The following is a 23,219-nucleotide window of genomic DNA, read 5'->3' as shown; positions in this document are numbered from 1 at the left end:
ACCAGATGGCGCTATCGTTGGCCCTCTAGATGGCGCTGCCATAGATCAAACGGATATCAAATGTGTTTTTTAAAATAGGAACCTCCATTTTTATAACATATTCGTGTAGTACATAAAGAAAAATAAATGTTTTGGTTGGACCACTTTTTTCGCTTTGTGATAGATGGCGCTGTAATAGTCACAAACCTATAAGTACGTGGTATCACCTTACATTCCGCCAGTGCGGACGGTATTTGCTTTGTTATACATTAACTGTGTTAAAATGGATCGTTTACCAATTGCAGAAAAGGTCGATATCGTGTTGATGTATGGCTATTGTGATCAAAATGCCCAATGTGCGTGTGTTATGTAAGCTGCTCCGTATCCTGGACGACATCATCCAAGTGTCCGGACCGTTCGATGGATAGTTATGCTATTTAAGGAAACAGAAAGTGTTCAGCCACTTGTGAAACGTCAACCACGATCTGCAACAAATGATGATGCCCAAGTAGGTGTTTCAGCTGCTGTCGCTGCTAATCTGCACATCAGTAGCAGACAAATTGCTGTCGCGGCTAATCCGCACATCAGTAGCAGACAAACTGCGCGAGAATCGGGAGTCTCAAAAACGTCGGTGTTGAGAATGCTACATCAACATCGATTGCACCCGTACCATATTTCTATGCACCAGGAACTGCATGGCGACGACTCTGAACGTCGTGTACAGTTCACTGTGCCACTGGGCACAAGAGAAATTACGGGACGATGACAGATTTTGCGTCATTCACCAACAGCGGTAACGTAAACCAGTGTAATATGCACTATTGGGCAACGGAAAATCCACGATGGCTGCGACAAGTGGAACACAGCGATCTTGGCGGGCTAATGTATGGTGCGGCATTATGGGAAGAAGGATAATTGGCCACCCTTTATCGATGGCAATCTAAATGGTGCAATGTATGCTGATTTCCTACGTAATGTTCTACCGATGTTACTACAAGATGTTTCACTGCATGACAGAATGGCGATGTACTTCCAAAATGATGGATGTCCGGCACATAGCTCGCATGCGGTTGAAGCGGTCTTGAATACCATATTTCATGACAGGTCGATTGGTCGTCGAAGCACAATATCATGGCCCGCACGTTCACCGGATCTGACGTCCCCGGATTTCTTTCTGTGGGGAAGGTTGAAGGATATTTGCTATCGTGATCCACCGACAACGCCTGACAACATGCGTCAGCACATTGTCAATGCATGTGCGAACATTACGGAAGGTGAACTACTCGCTGTTGAGAGGAATGTCGTTACACGTATTGCCAAATGCATTGAAGTTGACGGACATCATTTTGAGCATTTATTGCGTTAATGTGGTAGTTACAGGAAATCACGCTGTAACAGCATGCGTTTTCAGAAATGATAAGTTCACAAAGGTACATGTATCACATTGGAACAAGCGAAATAAAATGTTCAAACGTACCTACGTTCTGTATTTTAATTTAAAAAACCTACCTGTTACAAACTGTTCTTCTAAAATTGTGAGCCATATGTTTGTGACTATTACAGCGCCATCTATCACAAAGCGAAAAAAGTGGGCCAAATAAAACATTCATATTGCTTTAAGTACTACGCGAATATGTAATAACAAATGTGGGTTCCTATTTAGAAAAAAACGCAGTTGATATCCGTTTGACCTATGGCAGCGCCATCTAGCGGGCCAACTATAGCGCCATCTGGTTTCCCCCTTCAAGCTACAAAAGTTTCGTTCTTTGCAGTTTTTTCGTTTGACACTTATTTCGTGAGATATTTGGCCCGGTCACGATCAATGGACCACCACCTTATCACTTACAAACTCACATGGGAAGTATTTTATTTTTTAAATATAATCAACACCAGTTGAAAATGTTAAAAATTTTTACGTGCATTACTTCAAGATCTAATACAATTGGTAATTTTTTATACAGAAGGCTGTGCATTGCTGTTTTATAAAGGTTAAACTACTTGTTTGTATTGGTCATGTCCGGAAGAGGATGGGAATCAGTTTCAGGAAGTTGAAACAAAGTTTGAGAGACAAGAAACTTTCTGATGATAAAACCATAAGAGGCAGGCTGACAGACAAAATGATTGACGAATTACAGCAGTATTATGGGATGGCCGTTAGAAATAATACTGAAGATTTGGTGAAAATGAAGCAGGCAGTATGGGCTACGTTCTTCCACAGATTGTCAACTGATGATAAACCAGTACACCACCTTTACCCTCCTGGACCTGATTCATGGTGCAATTACCGCAATGTCCAGTACTCAAACAGTTCAAACAGCCATAAATATTCCATCCCAGCAGGAGTCATGGATATCATAAAACCTATTTACAGAGACCTGGCAAATCCTGAATTACTGAAGAAGTGTCTGCATGGTCAGATTCAAAATCCCAATGAGTCGTTCAAAAATCATTTTATATGCACTCGCCTACCAAAAAATGTTTTTGTTGGAATGAAGACACTAAAATGGGGGACGGAGGGGGGGCAGTGATGCTGTTATTGCTTTTAATAATGGTAACATTGGTAGGGTGAAAGTGCTACAGCATATGGGAATTAATCCTGGAGCAAACTGCATCAGAGAAAATCTTACAAAATAACACTAAACCTAGCTCTATATCTTCTTTCGATAATTTTTAAAGTTTTAAAGTTATTTTTGAAACACCCTTGTCCTCACTCCCCTATACAAGCCTTAAAAGTTTATAAAGGGAATTTCCGAACGCCCTGTATATTCTGTGACGTCTTTTAGAAACAGTTTTTGGTGAAAAAATGAATGTTAAGGGAACCAGTGAAAATAGTGTTTCAATTAATGCAATCAAGGGGAAATGGATCTAAGACGACGGGGCCAAACATTTTCAGGAATTAGTCTTCAAGATGTCGAGAAAATATTCCAAGTACAGAATAATTTTTGTGTATGTTAAAGATTCACTTAGAATAATAGTCCTTATTACACGCTTTCTTTAACAATGTCTTGTCCAATGTGATCATCTGGAGATAATTCAGAAATAAATGTTATGATGTTCGTAGGTAATATGAGAAGTAAAATTACAAGACTCGCCGTTCATTTGCGGAAATACAGGGTGTCGCAAAAAGAATGACCCGATTTTAATTTGTAATAGTATTGAGACAAATGTCACTAGGTACCTGAAACAGCACTAGATGTAATGGGTATGGTCTAGAGTTTCAGAAAAAATCCGCTAGATGTCGCTACGAGCATTGACCTGGAGCGTGCAGCTAGTCTCGCGCAATATGGCGTCCGCACAACAGAAGGCGTACTGTGTTATTGAATTTAGCCGTACTCAATCAGTGACCGCAGTTCAGCGGGCGTTTCATATTCGATTCCGTGCTAAACCACCATCACGAAAGAACATTAGACGGTGGTATAAACAGTTTGAAGGAACAGGGTGCCACTGTAAAGGCAAAAGTCCTGGTCGGCCACGCGTTCCTGAACAAAGAGTGGAACAAATCCGACGAGCATTAGAGCGGAGACCCCGCAAGTCTAAGCGTCATGCTAGCCAAGAACTTGCATTACCGAGCATGACAGTGTGGCGTGTGTTACTGCGTCGTTTAGCCCTCAAACCATACCGATTACAACTGGCACAAGCTCTTCGAGAGACTGACAAAGTGAAGCGAGTGGACTTTAGCAATGCTATTCTAGAGGACATGGAAAATGAGACTTTTATGTCACGGTTGATATTCAGCGATGAGGCAACATTCCATATTAGCGGTAAGGTTCACCGTCATAATGTGCGTATATGGGGCTCGAAAATTCTCATGAAACAACTGAACACGAATGTGATGCACCAAAAGTGAATGTTTTTTGTGCTGTTTCGCAAAGCAAGGTTTATGGACCCTATTTTTTTGAGGCAGAAACCGTAACAGGACAATCATATCTTGCAATGCTACAGAACTGGTTATTCCCACAACTTGACTCTGACAATTTCATCTATCGGCAAGATGGAGCACCACCGCACTGGCACAACAACGTGCGCAGTTTCCTCAATGCCAACGTGCCTCGACGTTGGATAGGGCGTACAGGACCGCGAGACCAGGCTTTACACTCTTGGCCTCCTAGGTCCCCTGACTTAACACCATGTGATTTCTTCCTTTGGAGATATGTTAAACAATGTGTTCACGTTTCTCCCTTACCTCGTGACACTGATGGGCTAAAAACCAGAATATCTGCTGCTGTAGCTTCAGTGACAGAAGACAGCTTACACTCAGTTGGGGATGAATTCGGCTGTCGGCCACATGTCGTCCGTGCAGCCAATGAAGGACATATTGAACATTTATGATGGATTTTTATAAACTTCTGTCTTTTCTAAGTAATTTAGTATGCAATTTGTAGGTGTTAAGCCCTTCTTCCTAATAAACAATTCTATTTAAAATCGGGTCATTCTTTTTGGGACACTCTGTATGTTCATATAAACTGTTTTGTTTCTTTGCCTGACAGGAATCACATACTGTAGTCTGCCCTCTTACAAGGGGAGGCCGCCAATTGTGAAATTCAGATTCGATTCATACTGCGCATAATAAATGCTCATGGCCAGAGGTGTAATGTGGCAAAGCACCAAGATGCACTTCTCAATCACTGTCGAGAAAATCGAGTTAAAAGAAACCGTTGCGGTGAAATACTCTTTACGATTAATACTTTTCTACAGCGCCGTGGCGCAGCGGTAAGCGCTCGGGTTCGTAATCCGAAGGTCGCCGGATCGAATCTCGTGCCATGTAACTTTTTTTTATTATTTGTTTTTTGTAATTCAAATGTACACACACACACACACACACACACACACACACACACATATATATATATATATATATATATATATATATATATATATATATATATATGATTGGTGATGACGGTTCTGCTGCGATGCGATTACTGTTACGAAGGAGGCTTTCAAAATACACCAACGCATCTTTCAATTGTTGTTTCGCCAGTTCACTGTGTATAGAATCTTCTTCGATCACAGCACTTTCATGCGAAGGGCCCGGATCGCTCTCCAATTGTACCGCTTCCTTGCTTCCATTTGTTTAACAGGGTGTACTATAGCTCTCACGTACGCACTAATTTTCGACGATGTTATAAGTTGCGCTAGGGACCGCATCTACCTTTTTTCGAAGTTAGCAGGCAACTACGCTGTTATGCGGGGGCTCGTTTCGGCCCATTCAACATCTGTCCTTCAAGTGTAACGAGCGAGTAACGGAGTTTATATTTCATACCTGCCACAGCAAATTTGTGTTCGTGGGGTCTCTATTCTAATTCGAACGTTTGACTTACACTATACGTATTCGTTTCGGAATATCGTTTCTATGTCTTCCGTTAACTATACGTGGTAAACATTATGAAGACAATGAATAACATTTGTGAAATACAACTTTTTTTTGCGGAAAACGTAATGATGTTCGAAGTCGCCAGTTTTTCCACGACAAACGACTTTCAACAACTTATTATATGCATATTTGTTGCAACTGATTGCCGGCAATTTTATATATATATATATATATATATATATATATATATATATATATATATATGTGTGTGTGTGTGTGTATACATTTTAATTACAAAAAAACAAATAATAAAAAAAAGTTACATGGCGCGAGTTCGATCCGGGGACCTTCGGATTACGAGCCCGAGCGCTTACCGCTGCGCCACGGCGCTGTAGAAAAGTATTAATCGTAGAGAGTATTTCACCGCAACGGTTTCTTTTAACTGTCGATTTTCTCGACAGTGGTTGAGAAGTGCATCTTGGTGCTTTGCCACATTACACCTCTGGCCATGGGCTTTTATTATGCGCAGTATGAATCGAATACGAATTTCACAATTGGCGGCCTCCCCTTGTTAGTGCATGGCTGCCCTGTTTGCAGGTCGTCTAGAGGCCACACACACGGTACTCGGTGTGGTATGACAGGAGTGACCAGTACTCACACTTGACGCGGAAGTGCAGCTCCTGCGAGGCGGCCTCCCCCTGCGTGTTGGCGGCTGCGCACACGTATCGGCCGGCGCTCTGCCGCCGCACCCGCTGCAGCGCCAGGCTCTGGTTGCTCACGATCACCCCAGACGCCGGCCGGTGCTCCAGCGGCGAGCCCTGGCACACGTCACCACACACGTCACACCACATACTCACATAATCCTCTCTGTCTCTGGATACCCAGCAGTAGCAAGCTGAGACTATGCGCACCAGCTCGCTGAGGTTTCGAGTGTTATAGTGGGTAATTTGCGAAATAACTAACAAAACAAAGAGTGGACAATATCAAACACTAGAGGCGTGGCGTTTTGCTGGCGAGCCAGCGTATTGGCCAGTACCTCACCTTCGCGCTCTTATCTTTGCTTGTGGCGCGTACTGACTCTTGGCTGCCTTATCTTTTCGCCGGGGGAGTTAACTGCTGATATGGCGTAGCTGGCAGTACGTTGCAGCACAATGCACCTAATTTGGAAAACGTATTTTTTTGGGGGTGTGCGGATACTTTTGATGACATGGTGTATGATATGGTGTTGTAAGTAGGCTGTTTATATTTTCTTATTGGCAACGTTACGTAGCGGTCTGTATGAAAATCGCTGGCTGTGCTGTGTGCAGTCTGTGGCTAGTTTGCATTGTTGTCTGCCATTGTAGTGTTGGGCAGCGGCAGCTGGATGTGAACAGCGCGTAGCGTTGCGCAGTTAGAGATGAGCCGCCAGCAGTGGTGGATGTGAGGAGAGAGATGGCGGAGTTTTGAAATTACATATATTATGACTTGTGATGATATTAAGGTAAATACATTGTTTGTTCTCTATTAAAATCTTTCATTTGCTAACTATGTCTATCAATAGTTAGTGCCTTCAGTAGTTTGAATCTTTTATTTAGCTGGCAGTAGTGGCGCTCGCCGTATTGCAGTAGCTCGAGTAACGAAGATTTTTGTGAGGTAAGTCATTCGTGAAAGGTACAGGTTAATGTTAGTCAGGGCCATTCTTTTGTAAGGATTTTTCAAAGTCAGATTGCGTTGCGCTAAAAAATATTGTGTGTCAGTTTAAGCACAGTCTCGTATACAATTCTTCTAAGGGGACGTTACATAGGTTTCGAGTGTTGCAGTGGGTAATTTGCGAAATAACTAACAAAACAAAGAGTGGACAATATAAAACACTCGAGCCGAGGCCTTTTGCTGGCGAGCCAGCGTATTTGCCAGTACCTCACCTTCGCGCTCTTATCTTTGCTTGTGGCGCGTACTGAGTCTTGGCTGCCTTATCTTTTCGCCGGGGGAGTTAACTGCTGATATGGCGTAGCTGGCAGTACGCTGCAGCACAATGCACCTAATTTGGAAAATGTATGTTTTTGGGGGTGTGCGGATACTTTTGATCACATGGTGTGTGATATGGTGTTTGTAGTGGGAAAGAGTTGGTGCTGTTTGTTTTATTTAACACAAGCGCCCACAACGCCTTTTCTTATGGAATTGGTTTTGTGCTTTTGTATTTCTGTGACCTATCTGTGTAATCTAGCATAGTAGTTATTAGATCTTGCTAAAACTATAGTGTCAGAGAAACGAACTGGGTGGTTTCCCGGTGCTAGTGCATGATATGCTACTGCTAATTTATCCGTCTTGCCTAGGCGTCATTTGCTCTTCCTTGACGCGAATGTTGGAATTTCTTTTTGTAGTTCCTATGTACAGTAGGCCGCAAGTTCAAATGGCTCTGAGCACTATGGGACTCAACATCTTAGGTCATAAGTCCCCTAGAACTTAGAACTACTTAAACCTAACTAACCTAAGGACATCACACACACCCATACCCGAGGCAGGATTCGAACCTGCGACCGTAGCAGACCCGCGGTTCCGGACTGCAGCGCCAGAACCGCACGGCCACCGCGGCCGGCTAGGCCGCAACTAAAAGGGATTTTATATATTCCTGCTACGGCAAGTGGCGGGCGTAAGTCGTTTGCAGTGTTCAGATATTCGCGCACCATAATTGTTCAAAATAGTTCAAATGGCTCTGAGCACTATAGGACTTAACTTCTGAGGTCATCAGTCCCCTAGAACGTAGAGCTATTTAAACCTAACTAGCCTAAGGACATCACACACATCCATGCCCGAGGCAGAATTCGAACCTGCGACCGTAGCGGTCGCGCGGTTCCAGACTGTAGCGCCTAGAACCGCTCGGCCACACCGGCCTGCTGACAATTGTTGGTTTAAAACCTGTATCAATTCCGTACGAGTAGCGATCAATAAGTGATGTAACACATTAATTTTTCTGAAATCTTAGTTTTATTCAGGATTCCAGTACACCTTATTATTCCCCACTCTTTTGGCTAAAAAACTCTACTTTTCAAATTAATCTCGATTCAATGCGACGACTGGGAGAGCTTGTATGCCTGCATGCCACCCTACTGTTCAACGTCGGAGCCAACATCTTGCTTCATCAGTAACCCCCACCCCCATTACGCTTACCTCTTCCTTCGTAGTGCTTCCTTCAGCGGGCCAAACTGATGGAAGTCGAAAAATGTGAGATCTGCGCTGTATGCTGGATGAGGAAGAATCCAATGGTGTTTTGTGAGCTCCTCTTGGGTGTGCAGACTTCTGTAAGCCTTGCGTTGTCATGGAGACGGATAATTTTGTTTGGCTTTTTGTGGTGTCGAACACGCTCGAGTCGTATCTTCAGTTTCCTGAGGATAGCACAATACACGTCAGACTTGATCGCATCGTTGCTACGTGAGGGAGGACATAAAACAGAATAACCCCTTCAGAGTGGCAGAGAACTATCGCCATCGGTTGACGGTGCGGATTTGAACTTTTTCGTCGAAGGGGAGGTGGTGTGGCACCACTCCATGGATTGCCGTTTTGTTTGCGTTCGAAGTGACGAACTCATTTTTCATAGCCTGTGACAACGTTGGGCAAAAAATTGTCATGATCACCCTCAAAAAGTGCCGGCTGTTTCATACATGGTCCTTCGTTGCTCTCTGTGGTCTTCAGTTAGGCGAAGAGGAACCCAACTGGTGGATGAGTGTGTCACCACTACCAACAGACTTCCAGTCGAGCGGCGACTTGTTTGATTCTGATCCGTCTATCAGCTCGGATAAGAGTCAGAGCTGCGTGCGGCCGGTCGGCACGCATTTGTTTGGGCATGCTTGCCCGACCTTGTTGCGATGATGACAAACGTCTCTCCCAACGACTCACCGGGCTTTTGTTCACTGGCAGGTCTCTCAGGCATTCTACAAGCGCCCAGGAATATCTGCGATGCTCTGGTTTTCCGCCAAAAGAAACTCAATGAAGGTTCTCTGCTTAGAACGCACTTTGAAGGCTACGTAAAGCGTCGCCACATATTGGAACTTCATGAAACTGCACTGGATGAAGCGGGAAAGGTCACGTATGTACCATAGTAAATTCCGCATGTTTTGGACCGAAATTAGCCGAGAAAAAATGGCTTGCATTACGTATTTAAGAGTATCGTGTTTCCCGAGTCCTTTGCTGATGCAATCCGTGATAGCTTTTACAAATGGAAGGAAAACTTTCCCTTTACTTGGTTGTTGTTCATTAGAAGCTCTACTATCTCCTCCCCTTCTGAAAGCTCCAATAGCATATGTCGGCGCGACTCCGCGATCTTGTGCAGCAGTCTGATGACGTCACGCACCGACCGTTACGTAGCTACGTAGAAACAGTTCGACTTGCTGAGCTTGTTTGAGACTGTAACTGCTCTCAGAGTCGTTGAAGCCTCTGCTGATGTCTCTAACATTGGAAAATGATACGTCAGGCAAATAACTATGCCTTGGATCACGGCTCCATGCCCATTACACAAATACAGGGTGTTTCAAAAATGACCGGTATATTTGAAACGGCAATAAAAACTAAACGAGCAGCGATAGAAATACACCGTTTGTTGCAATATGCTTGGGACAACAGTACATTTTCACGCAGACAAACTTTCGAAATTACAGTAGTTACAATTTTCAACAACAGATGGCGCTGCGGTCTGGGAAACTCTATAGTACGATATTTTCCTCATATCCACCATGCGTAGCAATAATATGGCGTAGTCTCTGAATGAAATTACCCGAAACCTTTGACAACGTGTCTGGCGGAATGGCTTCACATGCAGATGAGATGTACTGCTTCAGCTGTTCAATTGTTTCTGGATTCTGGCGGTACACCTGGTCTTTCAAGTGTCCCCACAGAAAGAAGTCACAGGGGTTCATGTCTGGCGAATAGGGAGGCCAATCCACGCCGCCTCCTGTATGTTTCGGATAGCCCAAAGCAATCACACGATCATCGAAATATTCATTCAGGAAATTAAAAACGTCGGCCGTGCGATGTGGCCGGGCACCATCTTGCATAAACCACGAGGTGTTCGCAGTGTCGTCTAAGGCAGTTTGTACCGCCACAAATTCACGAAGAATGTCCAGATAGCGTGATGCAGTAATCGTTTCGGATCTGAAAAATGGGCCAATGATTCCTTTGGAAGAAATGGCGGCCCAGACCAGTACTTTTTGAGGATGCAGGGACGATGGGACTGCAACATGGGGCTTTTCGGCTCCCCATATGCGCCAGTTCTGTTTATTGACGAAGCCGTCCAGGTAAAAATAAGCTTCGTCAGTAAACCAAATGCTGCCCACATGCATATCGCCGTCATCAATCCTGTGCACTATATCGTTAGCGAATGTCTCTCGTGCAGCAATGGTAGCGGCGCTGAGGGGTTGCCGCGTTTGAATTTTGTATGGATAGAGGTGTAAACTCTGGCGCATGAGACGATATGTGGACGTTGGCGTCATTTGGACCGCAGCTGCAACACGGCGAACGGAAACCCGAGGCCGCTGTTGGATCACCTGCTGCACTAGCTGCGCGTTGCCCTCTGTAGGTGCCGTACGCGGTCGCCCTACCTTTCCAGCACGTTCATCCGTCACGTTCCCAGTCTGTTGAAATTTTTCAAACAGATCCTTTATTGTATCGCTTTTCGGTCCTTTGGTTACATTAAACCTCCGTTGAAAACTTCGTCTTGTTGCAACAACACTGTGTTCTAGGCGGTGGAATTCCAACACTAGAAAAATCCTCTGTTCTAAGGAATAAACCATGTTGTCTACAGCACACTTGCACGTTGTGAACAGTACACGCTTACAGCAGCAAGACGACGTACAGAATGGCGCACCCACAGACTGCGTTGTCTTCTATATCTTTCACATCACTTGCAGCGCCAGCTGTTTTTGGAAATTGTAACTACTGTAATTTCGAAAGTTTGTCCGCCTGAAAATGTACTGTTGTCCCAAGCATATTGCAACAAACGGTGTATTTCTATCGCTGCTCGTTTAGTTTTTATTGCCCTTTCAAATATACCGGTCATTTTTGAAACACCCTGTAATCAGTAATATCACAAACACCAGCCGTGAATGCCCAGGATTCTACGATTAAAACAGGAAAGTACCTTTCGAATCTTTTCTGTGCTTCCGATGTCTAGTGTATGGTGCCCCGTAGTTTGAACTTATTCGAAAAAACCCTCAAATGTCCGAGCCATTCTAGACCTTCTAGGGAAGAGACGGCTTCGGTTTCGTTGTTATAATTATTTCCTTTACTGAGAGTGTAAAGAACTCTGTAAGTAGTCTGTTTAGGTTTTTATGTTGGTAACGCCACGTAGTGCTCTGTATGGAAATCGCTGACTGCGCTGTGTGCAGTCTGTGGCTGGTTGGACTCAGTGTTGGAATATTTGCTTGTGTAGTGTTGGGCAGTTGGATGTGAACAGCGCGTAGCGTTGGGCAGTTGGAGGTGAGCCGCCAGCAGTGGTGGATGTTGAGAGAGAGATGCCAGAGTTTTGAGAGGTTGATCTGGACGTGTGTCCGTCAGAAAAAGGAAATTTGTAAAGATGGTTGTCATGAATTGATAGAAATATATGATGACTTTTGAACATTATTAAGGTAAATACATTGTTTATTCTCTATCAAAATCTTTCATCTGATGACTATGCCTGTCAGTAGTTAGTGGCTTCAGTAGTTAGAATCTTTTGTTCAGCTGGCAGTATTGGCCCTCACTGTATTGCAGTAGTTCAAGTAACGAAGATTTTTGTGAGGTAAGTGATTCATGAAAGGTATAGGTTATTGTTACTCAGGGCCATTTTTTGTAGGGATTATTGAAAGTCAGATTGCGTTGCGCTAAAAATATTGTGTGGCAGTATAGTGATGATCAGAATAAATAAAGAGAAAACTGTTTGAGTACGTTGAGTTTTGCTCAGCTGTTTGAAAATCAAATAACGTAGAAGTTTACCAGCACAGTCATTCATAATCTTTCAAGGGGATGTTTCATATGTCCACCTTAGCCGAGGATACCTCACTGGAATCTTCTGATTTTTTTCTTGTAGTTTGAGTAATTATTGTAGTTATTGTTTATTGCTAGCAAGCAGTTGTAGAGAAGATTTCCTTTGTAGTTGTAGTTTTTCATTGTTGTACTGTAAAACAGTTGTGACATGCATGTAGATTTGCACCAAGTATTTCGCAGCCGCGCTTCCAATTAAGTGGATATTATTTTCAGTGCTATTTTAATGTGTTTTCTTATTTTGCTCTTCAAATCGTGCTTTTCTGTGGTATCGTGTGAAATATTGTGACAATTATGGCGTGTGAAAAACGTAATACTAGGCACCAAAGTAAACTGAGAAATGACAGTGAAGACGAGAGTAGTGTGTTCGGACCACCGTGTAATGAATTAACAGACATTCAAAGTAGTAATTTGGTAACTGTGCATAGGGAAGTGGACCAGGTGTAGACAGTGAAACAATTAGTGAACAGGGAAGCATTGTCCATCTATCGGTCGGCAACAGCTCACCTTCAACTGCCCAACGCTACACGCTGTTCACATCCAACTGCCCAACGCTACACAAGCGAATATTCCAACAATGCCGGCCGCGGTGGTCTAGCGGTTCTGGCGCTGCAGTCCGGAACCGCGGGACTGCTACGGTCGCAGGTTCGAATCCTGCCTCGGGCATGGCTGTGTGTGATGTCCTTAGGTTAGTTAGGTTTAAGTAGTTCTAAGTTCTAGGGGACTTATGACCTAAGATGTTGAGTCCCATAGTGCTCAGAGCCATTATTCCAACAATGAGTCCAACCAGCGAAGGACTGCACACAGCGCAGTCAGCGATTTTAATACAGAGCACTACATGGCGTTACCAATATAAAAACCTAAACAGACTACTTATAACAAAAGCAGCTTATGGCTACGAAACTATGCGGAAATGGAGGTTGTCGGTGAAGAAACTTGCTAGGTGACGGTGAGAACACATGCGCTGCTGGTGAACGTTTGGTATAAATCAACAGTGGGGGACACACTGTTCGGAAAACTCACGGTGCAAAACCTCTTATCGGAAGGCTCCTGTGGCAGCTACAAAAGAGTTGAAACGCCACAGTCAGGAAGCCCACGTAAGCCCATGATCTGCGAGGTGTTACCCAGCGCTGGCAACACGATTCGCACGCGAGTCGGTGTCCCTGTGTGGAGATCGTTAGAAGCGGCTTGCCGTGTACTCACGTCGTGCAGCCAGTGGAGGCGCGTCCAGCGGGGGTTGGCCGCCACGTGGCACTCGAAGTAGACGTCGTCGCCCTCTTTGACGTCATCCGCGCTCAGGGTGGGGCCCAGCCGCAGCGTCACCATCGGCGCGTCTGCCAACACAAACACCACACACAGTGTTTTTAACAGTCGGGCATACACGTTCCGGCAGCTCACGAAACGTAGCACACGATATAAGGAGCACTACTGCGAAGAAACACAACGCAGCACCCGGCCACGATTCCATCACTTACGAGGGTATTAAGCCACTATTACACGATGCGCGTAAACCGTACACCTATGTACTAGCGCCCCAAGCGTCCATATTTTATTTATTTATTTTATTTATTTACACGCCAGGTTCCGTAGGACCAAATTGAGGAGCAAATCTCCAAGATCATGGAACGTGTCAGTACATGAACTTACAACATAAAAGTAATAACAGATAAAAATAAATGTTCATGAACCTGCATGAAAATCAGTCCATACGTTTAAGCAAACGCTATCAGCAATACAATGAGAAACAGCTCAATTTTTCAAGGAACTCCTCGACAGAATAGAAGGAGTGACCCATGAGGAAACTCTTCAGTTTAGATTTGAAAGCGCGTGGATTACTGCTAAGATTTTTGAATTCGAGTGGGTGCTTATTGAAAATGGTTGCAGCAGTATACTGCACACCTTTTTGCACAAGAGTTAAGGAAGTCCGTTCCACATGGAGGTTTGATTTCTGCCTACTATTAACCGAGTGAAAGCTGCTTGTTGTTGGAAATAAACTAATATTGGTAACAAGAAACGACAATAAGGAATATACGTACTGAGAGGCCAATGTCAAAATACCCAGACTCGTGAACAGAGGTCGACAAGAGGTTCGTGAACTCACACCACTCTGTAACTACAGGATGGTTCACATAGACCTATCACACGACCCACGCGTGATATACCTGGCGCATATGCGCAGCAGACGGTGATGAGGTGCGAAAAGCATGACATCTGTCTGATCTCTTGGGGACCGTGTGGCATATTGGAACGTTATTCGATCAAATTATTTATGTGACTCAAGAATCCTATTAAATAAGAAATTGTTTTTATCATTATTTATTGAGTATTATTATTCTCTTATGTTGGTTACTACTTTTCTGAATTGCAAACTCAACAGTTAGTTTTATATCATGACTCTTCGTTACACAGGTATATGTATTTATACGGCATTTTGCACTTGGAGGACCCACATGTTTTTGGAGCTAATGCCCTGGCAGTGGCAGTAAATCTTCGGATTAGGGCAGAACGACGATGAAAGAAAGAAGCCAGACGTTGTTGAGTTCCACCCAGGCTGAAAAGAAGGGACAAAGGCAGGGGATTATATTCACTGCTTATGAAAGAACTGAGGCTCGAGGATCCGCATGAATTTCGGAACTTCCAGAGGCTGGATATGGCCTGTTTCGAGAAGCTGCTGTCTATGATAGATGATGGAATTAGCAAGTGTGACACAGTTATGAGGGAGGCTATCTCACCTTCTCGAAAGTAAGAATTAAATGATATATTTACACGTTTTGTGATCATACCACCCTATATCACGAATAAAATACCAGTAAATGCCCTGTTACGTTCCAGACCGGTTGTAACATTACGTTTCCTGGCTACTGGGAAATCATAAGAATCTGGCTTTTGGCCACAGTACAGTACAGCCCACCATTTCAAAAGTGGTTGTGGATGTATCCACTGCAATCTGCAGTACTTTAAAGATGCATTTGTCTTATTCTTCAAAGTTTGGACTATATACATGTGTGCCACTCAGAATTTTGCACTCCTCGTCTGTCGCACTGGGCCAAATTGCACAGACTTTCTCCCCTATCACTGCCAGTTTCTCTTTTCTCGCATGCTGAAATAGAGCAAAAAATGTTCAAATGTGTGTCATTATCCTAAGGACAAACACACACCCATGCCCGAGGGAGGACTCGAACCTCCGCCGGGACCAGCCGCACAGTCCATGACTGCAGCGCCTTAGACAGCTTTTTTTCTTTTTTAAAAAAAAATCTGGTTTTGTTCGTTTTCGTTCGTTGTATCTGCTCTGGGTGGACGTCGAAAGACAACCGTTTTAGTTCTTTGTTGATCCATTAACTCATTTTTTTTTATTACAGAGGGCAGCTAGCCCTCTGACCGAACACGCTGAGCTATCGTGCCGGCGCCGCCGCTCGGCTAATCCCGCGCGCTGAAATAGAGCAAGAGATGCAATCAGATCAAACATGAACTTTCGTAAACTAAGGCATTGAGATAGAAATCGAAAATCACCGTATAACGTTATATGCATAGTACTCAGAAATAAACAATTGCCGACGTACCTTATTATGATCCAGCGGGTCATACATACACCTTTCCTCGCTGTATGCCTGAATTAAGACGCCTCTTGGCTCCATTTCACTTCTTGAATATGAAGCAATCAATTGAAAAAAATTCTTTCACAAACAGCTAGTATAAAAGAGAGTCTACTGAAAAAAAGTTATGCGTTTATGAAACCCACTTTACACGACGATCAGCAGCGAACGGTACTTGTTAAAGCTCTGAGCTGCAGTACTGGTTAAAGCTCTTTATAAGGAAAGTGTGGTCACCCTTCTCCCCTCCGTTTGACGCCGTCCGCAGTTCAGGATTGGCTGAAACCGCGTCACGTGACATTAGCAGCCATTGTGGGCCCAAGAGTTACGTGTGCAGCATAGGAAGTGTGGTGTCACCGCCAGACACCACACTTGCTAGGTGGTAGCTTTAAATCGGCCGCGGTCCATTAGTACATGTCGGACCCGCGTGTCGCCACTGTCAGTAATCGCAGACCTAGCGCCACCACATGGCAGGTCTAGAAAGACGGACTAGCACTCGCCCCAGTTGTACGACGACTTTGCTAGCGACTACACTGACGAAGCCTTTCTCTCATTTGCCGAGAGACAGTTAGAATAGCCTTCAGCTAAGTCCATGGCTACGACCTAGCAAGGCGCCATTAACCCTATCTGGAAAGAGTCTCATTTGTATAGTCAAGAGCGATGTACCACAATGATGGAATTAAAGTTAAGTAAACAGACGCTACGTACTTTTCTTTAGTGCATTAATAACGTATCCTGTTCCAGAATTCACGCCAGTTGGCGTGTGTGTACGCGTGCCTTTCGGTTACCCGTCACTGTGGACTGGCTGTCTTGTCAGTCCACTACAGGAAGCATGTATCTTCGAAGTTTTAATTAGAATAATGCATCAGTGTTGTGCTTTTGGCTGTTCGTTTCCAGGCGAAAAGGGAGGAAAACTGTACAGAATTCCTTCCGAAGGGAGAGATTCAACAAAAAGGAGATTATTGGTCGCAATGGAAAATGTTGCAGGAACTCGACTTCATTCATTTAATTTTATTCATTTCGGGCCTTTTGTCTTTGTCTCGTTTTTAAATTTATGTTACTTAGTTTCCAATCCATTCGAACAGCAAAAAGAAAGTCAGAAGAGCTAATCAAATGGTTTAATGGTAATATAATCGCAAAACGCAAAATCTTAGAGTTAAAACTGCCATTGTGAGCACATAAAACGAAAAATAGTGAGTCGTACTGTAAAAGTCATTATGACTGGTAAAAAATTTGACCTGATTGACGGTACAGTACGGTTTAAACTTATATATACGATGCTCACAATAATAAAAAAATATTCCCTAGGCAAGGACCGATCCTATGACCTATCATTCAGTATGCGTTAACGTTAGCAGGAGACTTATTACTGTTGCAACCTGGCCGCTACTCTACATTATATTAATATGAATACAGTTCTTGCTGTTTCCTTGATCCTATTTTTGATAGTAGACGTAGTTTTATTTGAATACATTTTAAAAATATTGTATTCTCTTGTACTTTCGTAACCATTCTCCTAATGTTATATAACAATTGCAGACGAAATTTTATGGGATAGATCTGACAAAAATATAAAGCATGCGCAAACATATAGGCACGTTTATCAGTTCTATTTACTGAGGTACGGCTCATATGTATCTGAATCCAACGCTTTATTTTGTATAACAAAAGAGACATTGGGTGAATTTTCTTAGTACCGAGTAGCAGGAACGAGAAGTAAGATGTAGAGCTTTAAATTAGGGCTGGATTTTTCCTTGCGCTTGATAACTAATATTGGTTCCCTTTTGTCCTGCTGACTACTGGATAGGGTCAATTTAACATTACTTACGAAAACAGGTGTTCAAAGTTGATATCGCAACAAGAATTGAGAAATATGCTTTCGCTATTAATAAACGATAGCAGAGAAAAAACTGTGTTTCATGCTCGCCACAACAAATGCTTCAGCTTTAGCTGAAATGTGTTGAGATTTTTTTGTTGTTAAATATCCGACATGTTCCGTTTGGAGCCGCTGATCAATTTTAGCAGTGCATCAGGCAGTTGAGTGCATTTCTTTAATATACGCAGCTAAATATGCTGCAGAAGTCAATGTATCAGCAGCGGCGAAGTGTTCCCAAAATGGCGGCCCTGGCAAGTTGGCCGTACTTTCCCTATGCAGAGCTTTAGTACTGGTCTAGGACGACAACTATCTAGCCGTAGAATGGGTGAAACTAACGTAAATTCCCGCACTAAATCGCCATTCTAAACCGCCGTTAATTCGCGCTTGCGCACTACTCTGCGATAACTCGCGCATGCGCGGAAGGGGTACTGCAGTGCGCTCTGTTTGTTATTTGCTTATTTTTACGTGGTTAGTGGCAAATTACAGATTTTCGTGTTGGAGATTTTCTGCATTTTTTCAGTAAGTGGTTTTCATAAATATAGAAAAAAACTTTTTTCCTTTACTTGGCAGTAGGCCTTCTTTTATCCTAGCCTTTTGAGAAAGTATTTTTTCTATTGATTGCTTCATGTTCTAGAAATGAGATGGAGCAAAGAGCCATTAAGTGTCTTAATTCAGGCATACAGCGAGGAAAAGTGTATGTATGAATCGCTGTATCATAATAAGATCCGTCGGCACTTTATTTCTGAGTAATATGCGTATAACATTATACTGTGATTTTCGATTTGTATCGTAATTCCTTAGCTTACGCAAGGTCATCTCTGGTTTGATTGCATCTCTTGCTTTATTTCAAAATGCCAGGAAAGAGAAACTGGCGTGATAGGGGAGTCTGCGCCGTTTGGCCCAGTGCGACAGACGGCCAAACTCAGAAAAATAACAGAAGTGCACCTTTAAGTACTGGTCGTTTAAAATATTGCAAATTGCAACGCATCCATCCAAAACAGCTTTTGAAATGGCGGGCTCTACTATCCTGTGGCTAAAAGACAAATTCTTAAAGGATTCCCCAGTCATCAGGAAATGTAGTGTTACAACCAGCCTGCAACATAACAGGGCATGTACCGGTATTTTATCAGCGATCTAGGCTGGTACGATCACTAAACGTATAAACATATGATTTAATTGTTACTTTAGAGGAGGTGAGATAACCTCCTTCATGACTGTGTCACACGTACTAATTCCATCTTCTATCATAGACAGCAGCTTCTCGAAACAGGCCATGTCCATCCTCAGGAAGTTCAGAAAATCTCGCATATCCTCGGGCTTCAGTTCTTTCATAAGCACTAAATATATTCCCTTGCCCTTACCAGTATAGATATTGAGATTCTATTAATGTATCATCAAGAGCGATGTTCTACAAATGTGGATTAAAGTTAAGTATTCCAGAAGCTACGTACTTTTATTTATAGCATTCATTACGTATCCTGTTTCAGACCTCACGCCAGCCTGCGTGAGTTTAAGCGCGTGCCTTTCGGCTTCCTCTCATTGTGTCTAGGCTGTCTTGTCTAGACACAACACCAACAACGTCTGGCTTTTCGTTTTCGTCGTTGTCACTGCCAGGGCAATACCTTCAAAAACAAGTGGGTCTTCCATGTGCAAAATTATGTTTAAATGTAAATTTAGATATATGTATACCTGTGTATGCAATTGTAATATAAAACTAACTGTTGAGTCTGTAATTCAGAACAGTACCAACCTACAGAAGAGAATAACAATTACTTAACAAATAATGATAAAAAATAATGTCCTATGAAATAGGAACCTTGAGCTCACAGAAATAATTTGAATGAATGACGTTCCAATATGTCACACAGTCAGCCTTGTGTTGCACTCGGTACAAACAACGACTTTACAAGACATTCCACAGTTCTATTTGCGGCTCCCGCTTTATTACTGCCAACTGCGCATGCGCGCCAGGTATACGCCCCGTGGCTGGTGTATAGGTCAACGTGAACCAGTTCGTAGCTACAGATATGCAAGCTTGGTGTGCTGGTGCAGAGTATACGGTTAGGCACATCGTGTGATGGGGGCTTTAGGACGACCTTGCACGGGACTTGAAAACTTTTGTGGATGAGAAACTACTCACATCAAGGAGTGAAGTTCCACGTTCCACTACACTGTGAAAAGTAAATGGAAGAATCTGGCAGGCGAACTTGGGAGATGGCTTATTGTATTAGATCATACAGAGCTTAAATCCATTTTGGTAGTTGTTATATTTTAGTGTATATGATACGAAAGTTATGTTTTAAAGCACCACTGCATTGATGTCTTTCGAAAACACGTCGTTTTTGTACGATTTGCTACAATAAAGTGGTAGGAATCTACATGTCTTTAGTTAAAGGCTCTTTGTATTAGATGCTTTTCGTGTTACAGCTTGTGGGCTATGAAAGCATACCATTACACTATTTCAGTGCTAAGGCACAATTATGATTTTTTATTGTTATTGTTAAGTATCAAATAACAGTGTCTGTATTTACAGTCTGCAGACATTTTTACCAGTGGTATATTATGTCACTAAGATTGCAATGTCATATTGAAACCCTAGTATCCTGTTAACCTGTAGCTACTTCCAGTTTTTTCGTTATTTTGTTTCCTAAAAGACTATGGGACCTTCTTATCAATTTAATGAAAGTATAAATTGCAATATTCGATGTTTGCATATAAAATGTTGCACAGAAAGAGCAGGCCTCATGAATATCAGAACTGTGTAGTTTATAACTCCTCTCAATGAGAGCAGAGCTATGGAGAATCACATGTGTTTCACAGCCCCTGGCTTAGAGACAACCCCTGCAAGGCAGGCATATTGTGTGGAAAGAGTATTGGCCTGCCAAATGAACCCACTTTGGAGGGTAACCTACCTGTCAGGCCCCAACATGTAGGCTGCCCTGCATGACAGGCATGTTATGTTTGAGTATTAGCCCAGATCACGTAAGAAACAGATTGACCATCCTTACGGCGGAACAGGCAACCGTAAAAATAGTTTTCCCGTCGGTCAACAGATGTCACAGGCGACGCTACAATGCTAACTGACCTGTCCATGTCGCGGAATTGGCAACGCTGTATCTTCGGTGACGTGAATGACGCTGATTTGCGTTCGGCTAGAGCGCTGGGCGCGAAATGCATTCGTCACACTGCTGTAACTCATGATCGGCTGTGGTTTTTCCCCGAGTTTTCAATCTAATGTAGATTTGCTCCTGTAATTCTACAAACCAAGTTTATTTCTCACAATCATATGCGAAATGAAATAAATGAAAAGTAACACATAAACATTTCGCGAGAGTTACTGTTTAAATGCAGACTGTATTGCAGTCGCGTAGGTTTTACACTCGCCTTCCATGCCGTCTATTTCCTCTTTGCTATACAGCTCTTCTGATACGGATTATGGTGGTAAAAAACATATCCACGTGCAGGTTGACACTAGAAAGATTTCAAAATCCGCACTCGGTTATGATGCGAATTAAGGCTGGACATATTTTAGTGATAGTCGTTTCAAATTTAAATTCTTTTACTTTGCATGTAACTTATCCTAAATGATATAAGAGAGGCACAAAATGATGAATTTTTGATTGTTGTTGAAAGGGGACTGCAAACGCGGTAATATGCAAGTGAAAGCGTGTTTTTCGAGCATATTTTGGCGGTGTCAACTATGAAGAGCCACAGACGGTAAACCATAATTATGTTAAAAATTTGCTTTGTACAGTTTAAAGATAACACGCAAATATTCGCAACAGACGTACGCTTTTGTCTGCAACACAGTTATTATTGGGGATATCCGCACTCGCGCAGACCTGTTACTATAAGTAGTGTTGTTTTCGGGTGAAAGCTGTGTGAGCATTATTAGCACACAGATAAAAAAAATTAAAATAGGCAGCGTCTATAGTTTGCATGTTATGCTCGTTCTCTTCTATTCTCCTCCCTTCATTCAAGTATAAACGCTTGTTCACAAGTATAAACGAATGGCAGTGAACATTGGCGAATTATCTATAAATACTTGTTTGCAGCAGTGTAAACGAGGTTTTACACTCTTTCACTTCGTTCGCTCTAGTGTATACCAGGATTTAGAGGGACCAATGACCTAGCAGTTACATGACGGCTATTATTCATTTATTTCGCTGTTGCGATTTCGGCTCTACAGCCATTTTCATGTACCAAGGGAAAGGTCTTGTAAGGTAATGCTTCTTAAATTGTTTACCAAATGTTACCACACTATGCTTTGCATTTTGTTATCCATATCTTATATTGGTTTCAGTTTTCACAATGCACACAAAAATGCCTCTACAGCCAAAATTACGATAGTTAAGTGAATAAACAGTTTAAAAAAGTCCAAATTGCAGCAAATATTTCATTTAAAAATTGTATGATATGATTCTTGTACAGGAAGGTCTGCCACGTTAAATCAGAATATAAGATCGGCAAATTTATATAGGATCGAATGCTTAGGGCTCTTTATTAATTCTTACTTGTAACTAATTTATTGATTTGCCTGAATTTAAAATCCACTCCTGTAACCTTTCTTTATCTTTGACGGGAAATCTGAACATTTTTAGTTCAGGATTTGTCCGTCTACTCCTTCCACAATTGATATACTCGCAGGCCCTCGGCATGAGGACTCGATCCACTACCACCGGTATGTCAGAAACAGCTGTACTTCACAGACGCCAAATGGTGGAAAGCTGCATGCGTTCGGACGATGTTGCCATATATTTCACAGAACGGTGTGCCATCTAGTGGTTGGTGCCACAAGCAAGGGTGCGACGCTGTTGCCGCCTGGTGGCCGTTCCCTGGCAAGGGGTGCCTGCTAGACCAAGCGATCGGGCAATCTGTTTCTTACGTGATCTGGGGTATTAGCGGCCTATTTTATCGACATGCTTTGCATGACGGCCTGTACATAATGGGCAAGTAAATGATTTTGAGGCCACTGATGTGTAGCCTGTCGCACTTGACAGGTGTGTTATGGGAGCAGTATCAGTCAGCTCTACAGAAATGTATTGCAGGGGCTAAATGTGCCTATGAGCATGGCTAGGGACAAGTTGAGATCGATAGATGAAACGATGGAAGGACCAAGGTGGAGGAGAAATGAACAAAAAGAGTGGAGGGTGGGGGAGATGCATGAGGTAGGTGGAAGGCGTAGAGGGCTGTTGGCCAGATGGAAATGGAAGAAGTGGATATGGAGGTGGAAAGGGAGAGGGGTAGGAGGTTATGGTAAGAGGGAGGGGGGAGGAAGAACAACCTGTTCCTCGCTACTTTTTAAATGCTGTTCCTTTCCAGTGTTTTACTAAGGAACAAGAAACAGCGTCAACCATTTTCACCGTATGTATTAACGGAACAATAATCAGGTCACAACAGTACAGAGCCTGTGGCTGTACACGATTTCTGAAATAAAAATTATGTAGTTAAAAGATGATTAAGAAAAACG

At 42.9% G+C, this 23,219-nt stretch overlaps 1 protein-coding gene across 1 annotated transcript in view; it reads right to left on the bottom strand.

Annotated features, from left to right (window-relative positions):
• Positions 1-23,219, bottom strand: part of LOC126138248 (nephrin-like) — a 179,966-nt gene that overhangs the window by 56,591 nt on the left and 100,156 nt on the right. Inside the window, exons 8-9 of the mRNA XM_049915219.1 lie at positions 13,487-13,617; positions 5,952-6,111 (exon numbers count right to left, since the gene is read on the bottom strand). Coding sequence (XP_049771176.1) covers positions 5,952-6,111; positions 13,487-13,617 — 291 coding nt within the window. The remainder of the gene's footprint in view (positions 1-5,951; positions 6,112-13,486; positions 13,618-23,219) is intronic.

The sequence above is a fragment of the Schistocerca cancellata genome, chromosome 1 (assembly GCF_023864275.1).
Source record: "Schistocerca cancellata isolate TAMUIC-IGC-003103 chromosome 1, iqSchCanc2.1, whole genome shotgun sequence".
NCBI lineage: Eukaryota > Metazoa > Arthropoda > Insecta > Orthoptera > Acrididae > Schistocerca > Schistocerca cancellata.
The sequence above is the reverse complement of the archived record's forward strand: the minus strand, read 5'-3'. Positions and strand labels throughout refer to the sequence as shown.